The 7500-nt window shown below is 33.0% G+C and overlaps 1 protein-coding gene across 1 annotated transcript in view; it reads left to right on the forward strand.

Moving 5' to 3' along the window:
* LOC135197067 (hemicentin-2-like) overlaps nucleotides 1-7500 on the forward strand; it is a 17489-nt gene that overhangs the window by 5636 nt on the left and 4353 nt on the right. Inside the window, exons 3-4 of the mRNA XM_064224014.1 lie at nucleotides 367-506; nucleotides 1794-1918. Of these exons, the coding sequence (XP_064080084.1) occupies nucleotides 404-506; nucleotides 1794-1918 (228 nt within the window). The 5' untranslated portion in view covers nucleotides 367-403. The remainder of the gene's footprint in view (nucleotides 1-366; nucleotides 507-1793; nucleotides 1919-7500) is intronic.

A 7500-nucleotide genomic window follows, 5' to 3' on the forward strand; every position in this document is an offset into this window, starting at 1 on the left:
TTATAGAACATTTTCCCCTTGAAGTTACCTTTTCTTTAAATCCCGAAATATTTGTATAACACACACACACACACACACACACACACACACACACACACACACATATATATATATATATATATATATATATATATATATATATATATATATATATAATATATATATATATTATATGTGTGTGTGTGTGTGTGTGTGTGTGTATATATATATATATATATATATATATATATATATATATATATATATATATATATATATATATATCACATATGCGTGTGTGTTTGGATGTATGTAGTATGACTGTGCGTATGCATGTATAAAGTTTAAGAGCTAATAACTATGGTCAAAATTATCGGTTCCTTTTAGATTTGTGGCAGTGAACCCAGGGGGAGGAGACCGGTGGATGCTGCGTCTTCATCACGCCCAGCCATCCGACGCTGGAACTTACCTGTGCCAGGTATCAGTCAGCCCGCCAATGTCAACTTCTGTCACTCTGCTGGTTACAGGTATGTCAGTTACAGCAAATGACTAATGTTGGCAAATCAAAGTCTTTTATACAGCCAACGCAACGACAAATTTCACGATGTTTAACCTAACTGTGATTGCACATCATTTCAGATCATGAATCAAATAAAAACTTCTTTCAGTTTTCTTTCGAAGAATGAAAAAGAAACCCATAAAATCACTGTGTATAACGTGTTTACTTACAAGTATTTACATTTTATTTTACTCCACACTCGAGTACTTTCAGGCCCTATCTGTGACCCATTTTCAAGAGATGTGTAGGTTTGTCCAAGCCCAGTAGTCTTCTGGAACTTCTCGTGTGGAGTAAAATAAAATGTAAATACTTATAAGTAGACACGTTATACCCATTGATTTTGTGGGTTTCTTTTCCAATTTCAGATCATGTTAAATACCATCGCAAGTGGTAATGATAATCAATTGAAACTATCCAAGAGGCCTGGATATTCTATAGCATTTTTATAGAGTTTATTTTATGGCTATTGAATCTAATCTTAAGGTATAATTCTGCATAGATTAAGATTGAACATAGTTATTTTGCATTAGCTGGAAAAATAATAAATATATCATCTCCAAATGAAATAAAACAACTGGAGCAAATTTCATCTGCCGGGTAAATCATCGACGGAGTTTATAACGGCAAAATATAAGTTTTATCAAAAACTTCCAGATATAAAGCGAAAGTTTTATTTCCAACTTTGATCATTTTCTTAAAGAATAGAATTTTCTGGAATTGTTCATTCATGGAATAAAGACAATTATTTCTGAGTGAAAGTTTCATTTTTAACAAAAGAGTGAAGTATACTTTGCAAAAAGCAATGTTTATTACTAGTTTGAGAACAGAATGTCTCATTTCCAGGAAATATTTCAAACTCTCAAAAGCCACTTTGACCGCCATTCGCCATTGAGCAAAATGAACAGAAAAACAGCCTTTGATTTCCGTTGAGCTTGACGCAGATACATTTTCCTTTTCTCCATATCTCACTTTCTCATATGACTCAGAGCACTAATCCTAATTAATGTCTCCACAAACACTTTTGTTACTCAACCGAACATTTATTTTTTTACTTTACCGTATCGTAAATCACAAACCTTTCCCACCCCCCCCCACCCCCCACCCACCCAAAAACCCGGCCCCATCCCCCCAACCCCCCTTCGTTTTTTTCTTTTCACTTCAAATATGTTTAAAAAACACAAAAATCTTGTTTTACTTTCCAGTTCGATCCGGCCTCAGTTTTCTCTAACCCTCGAATTGCTTGATGCTTTTGCAGAGGCTGTAGCCAGTGTCCGGCCCGGGACGGACGTGTACTTGAAAGTTGGGAGTCGCGTTGTCCTCGTCTGTGAGGTGTTCGGATGCCCCTACCCGGCCTCGCCTGCCTGGTACAAGGGCCACAAGGTAACAGTTCCGTTGATGAAACATGCATCAGAAATACTTACTGAATAAAGAAGGAGTAAATCTTAAACTCCGAAATTAATCGTCTTTTCGCTAATAACCCAAACCCAAACGCATACAGACAAGACGGAGCCAGGGGATTGGGTGGTTTAAATATTGAAATTTTAAATACTATTTAAATAGCCCAATGGTTAATGAGCTGTCATATTATTTTCAAATTGTTAGCTAAAGGTTTAGGAGTGCGGGGAATGGTTTAGATTGTAAGGAACTATGGGTAATGACACGAAAAAAATTAAATAAAAATTAAATAAATCTTTTCAAACAAATTTTACACCCGATTTTAGAAGACCGGGCAGATTAATTATATATTATATATATATACTATATATATAGATTATATATATAAGTACATTTATATATCTACAAATATATTTATATATATTATAATATATATATACTAATCTTAAAAAGGTAAAAAGGACCCATAAAAACACCAAAATGTAGAGAGAAAACGTACTATATTTTCTAGAGACTCGTCTGTCTCCTCTCTCGTTCAGGTATAATGAATGAACGAAAGTTTACGAGAAAAGGTGGTTATTTATACCAAGAAAGATTCCCGGTCCCACCCAGTAAGGACCAATTTAGGTCACCCTCGCTGATAATCTTTCAACCTTTGAATCTTCTTAAGCGTTTGGTTGAATGAACACTGCGGTCGACGCAAATCTGGAGATCCACCCGCCCCTTTTTTTGAGATGTTCATTACACCTGCTTCTCTTTTTATTAAGAAGGCCGATTCCATCATTTTGACTCTTGTACCGGCAGTTGCTTGCTATAAATTTACACCGTGACATATTCCAGTTTTATTCTATGGTATTTGTTCATTTAATATGGTTTTGAAAATAGCCCGAGTTCTGTTGTCCATACCTAACTGACCGTTTGTGTTGTATTAATCTCTGGGGAAGTGATTTACCTCCTGTAAATCCGATGTCAAGATTGGTCACCAGTCCTGGCATGGGATGCTCATATACCCCAGAGTCCTTTGGAGGGGATGTCTTTTGTTGGTCCGTTAATCAGGGATTTGGCTAAGGTAATTTGGGTAGGTAAATGCAAAAGGGTTTGGAATTTCCCAATGGGTGGTGAGTTACTCCTCTTAATCTTCTCCAGGTGGGGAATTTTTATTTTATTGTTGGGTTGTGTCTCTGGTCCCTTGGTCCTTTAGGGGGTCGGTACAAAAAAATTAACGGTTTGGCTTTTTTAAATTGACTTTCCGTCAATTATATAGGTCAGGATACTTTAAAGATGAAAGTTGCTATTGCGAACTTAGTTTTCAAATTCCCTTTTGTTTTTACCAGGAAATCTGTGGGGAACAAATTCGTAAGGCTCTTAAGAATAGGTTGCTAGCTACCACCATATCTTGAATTAGCTAAAGTAGTGGAATATTGATGAAAGTGAGAACGTTGGTTTTTTCTGTATATGAATAAATTTTTGTAATTCTGTCGTGTCCCTCCTGATTATTGAAAACATCAAGAAAAGGAATTTTGGTTGTCTGTTTTCCCATTCAACTTTAAATTTGGATGCTGGGCAGCTAATGGCTTTAATTTAATTTTGGAGAGGAATTCCATTTAAAATTAACCAGCCACTTATTATCCCGGCCCAAAATGGTTAGGATGTCCATCCACCCGATTCTCACCAAGGAAAAAAAAAAGACAAAAGAGAAAGAAGCAATGTTTTTTTGGGTTTTTAGAACAATTTTAATTACTTTATTACTGTATTTCCAAAGTATTCCATGTACAAGCAAACTTTGGCTAACAACACAAATAAAAAAACAGGACCTAAAAGGACATACCCAATACTACACCCGAAAGTTTTTTGCTTTGGTAGAATGATTTCCCCGAATGAAAATACGTTATTAGATGCACTACAATTCACCTAAACTAACTTTTTATTATTTTGTCAAGCGCCCAAAGGGAAATAAGAATGACTGAAATAGGGGGATATTTTTCTTCCTTTAGTCCCGATTTTAGCCAATATGTTCACATGGATAAAACTTTGAAACTAACAGTAATAAAAATGGCAATTAAACCCAAAAACATGCTGTGGATGAGATACGTTGGGAATAATAAGTGGGGTTTAATTTTAATGAATTTCCTCTCAAAAATTAAACCGCATTAGTGGCCCCAGCATCAAATTTAAAGTTGAACCTGGGAACAGACAACAAAATTTGCCGTTTTCTTGATGTTTTAATGATCAGTAAGACCACGACAGAATATCAAATTTACCCATATACAGAGAAAACCAACGTTTCTCACTTTCATATATTTCACTACTTTTAGCTATCACGACAAATTACTATCAAGATAGGGTGTAGCTTAGCAACCCTATTCTTAGAGCCTATTACGAAATTTGTTCCCCCAGATTTCCCTGGAAAAAGAAATTTGAACTAATTGCGCAATGCAACTTTCATCTTTAAGAAAGTATCCTGACCATATAATTGAGATAAGGACAATTAAAAAGCAAAAACGTAATTTTCAACCGACCCCCCCTAAAGACAGAAGACCAGAGACACACCCAACAATAAAATAAAAATTCCCCACCTTGGAGACGAAAATTAAGAGAGTAACTCCACACCCTTGGTAAATCCAACCCTTTTGCATTTACCTACCCAAATACCTTAGCCAAATCCCTGATTAACGTCCCAAACAAAAGACATCTCCCAAAGACACCCATGGGTATTAGGAGGATCCCATGCCAGGACTGTGACCAATCTTCAAATCGGTATTTAACAGGTAAATCACTTCCAGCAAGATTAATATTAACACAAAACGGTTTCAGTTAGGTATGGGACAACAGAAACTCCTGCTATTTTCAACCATATACAAATGAACCTAACCATAGAATAAACTGGAATATGTCACCGTGTAATTTAATAGTCAGCAACTGCCGGTATAAAGAGTCAAATGATGGAATCGGCACCTTAATAAAAGAGAAGCAGGTAATGAACATCTCAAAAAGGGGCGTGGATCTCAGATGATTCGTCGACGCAGTTGTTCATTCAGAACCAACGCTTAGAAGAAAATTAAAGGAAGATTATCACGGCGGGGTGACCTAAATTGGCTTACTTGTTTGACGGATCTCTTGGTATATAATACCACCTTTTCTGTAAACGTTTCTCAGTTCCATATACCCTGAAGAGAGAGACAGGCCAGTCCTCTGAAATATAGTTACTTTTCTCTCTACATTTTGGTTGTTTTTTATGGGGCGCCTTTTATCAGAATGGAATTCTGTTGTTTACAGAACATTTTTACCCAGTCATATCATATAATATTATATATATATATATATATATATATATTATAATATATTATATTATATTTATAGATTATAATACGATATGAATAACTTGATCACGAAATATATAACCGTGGATTTGCTATGTTATAATAAAGGTAATGCAACATATATATATATATTATAATATAGATATTAATATATATATATATATATATATATAGTATAATATACTATATAATATATTAATATTATTATATATAATACACATGATACATATATATATTATGATATTATTATATATATCATATATTATATATTATTATATATTATAATATATTCACTTAATACGTTTTTGCACTTTCTCTATTAATTCTTGTGTGTATTGCTTTCCACCTATTTGTCCAGAGCCAACACTAAAATGTACAGTAACTAATAATAATACTAATAATAATAATAATAATAATAATTAAGAATAATACTAATAAATAATAAGAATAATTAATAATGAATTAACTAACAATAATAATAATACGTTTTTCAACTAAAATTTGCCGTACCTACCAAAAGAAGAACCATAAACGGTTTGGTCCCTCGATTCAATATTTGCAACTTCCGCCAACACGTTTCGGCTACCCTGTATTCTATGTGGCTGTAGATAAAGGATTTAATAACAGTATAAAGATTAATCGCTTTTGTTACAAAGAACGATATAACGCTGCTCTTATCGAAAGGAAATTTAAACACGAAAAGCTATTGGACCAATTCTTTGTCATATTTGTTAGAGGATATGAAATTCTTCTTGTGGACGGATCTCTTGGTATAAATACCACCTTTTCTGTAAACGTTTCTCATTCATATACCTGAAGAGAGAGACAGCAGTCTCTGAAATATAGTACTTTTCTCTCTACATTTTGGTGTTTTTATGGGCTCCTTTTATCAGATGGAATTCTGTTGTTACAGAACATTTTACCAGTCATATATATATATATATATATATATATATATATATATATATATATATATATATATATATATATATATATATATATATATATATATATATATATATATATATATATATATATATATACTATATGAATAACTTGATCACGAAATATATAAACCGTGATGCTATGTATAAATAAAGGTAATGCAACATATATATATATATATATATATATATATATATATTATATATATATATATATATATATATACATATATATATATATATATATATATATATATATATATATATATATATATATATATATATATATATATATATATATATTCACTTATACTTTTTGCACTTTCTCTATTATTCTTGTGTGTATTGCTTTACTCTATTTGTCAGAGCCAACACTAAAATGTACAGTAATAATAATAATAATAATAATAATAATAATAATATAATAATAATAATAATAATAATAATAATAATAATAGTAACAATAATAATAATACTTTTAACTAAAATTTGCTGTGCTACCAAAAGAAGAACATAAACGGTTTGTCCCTCGATTCAATATTTGCAACTTCCGCCACACGTTCGGCTACCTGTATTCTATGTGCTGTAGATAAAGGATTTAACAGTATAAAGTTAATCGCTTTTGTTACAAAGAACGATAACGCTGCTCATACGAAGGAAATTAAACACGAAAAAGATATGGACATTCTTTGTCATCTTTGTTAGAGGATATGAAATTCTTCTCTTCAAAAACGAGAATAGTGGTATTTTGAAAAGAATATCTGCAAGGGAAGCTACATTGTATCTAAACGGATATTAAGGATTCGCCTGGGCTCTCTCTCTCTCTCTCTCTCTCTCTCTCTCTCTCTCTCTCTCTCTCTCTCTCTCTCAGTGTGTGTGCAATATAATGCAAAATATTTTTGGGGACACCTTTCTAAAAATAAGAAGGCGATGATGAAAAAATATATAAATGTATCATGAAATGCAGGGTGACAAGAATTTCAGGCGGCTAATACAAACGTGTTTGTCTATTCTGATAATTGTGGTAAGTAATATTCCTTCCTTTCAGTATTTGTGTCATCAAGTCGGGGGTAGGTTCATCTCTGATCGTGATTATTATACAACCCGAGATTCTAATACCTTTCGCTCATATCTAACGGTAGTCACTGATCCCAACAGTTCAAAGTATATATTCCGGATCAGTTGTCATTTTTAGTAGCCTAGTTCCAATGATAACATGCAAGGATTTGGGTAATCACATGCGTAACTAGGTTTGACCTCACACGTATGTTCAACCGCCACCTTTATAACGTTCCTTCCCGAG

This window comes from Macrobrachium nipponense, chromosome 23 (genome assembly GCF_015104395.2).
Source record: "Macrobrachium nipponense isolate FS-2020 chromosome 23, ASM1510439v2, whole genome shotgun sequence".
NCBI classification, from domain to species: Eukaryota; Metazoa; Arthropoda; class Malacostraca; order Decapoda; family Palaemonidae; genus Macrobrachium; species Macrobrachium nipponense.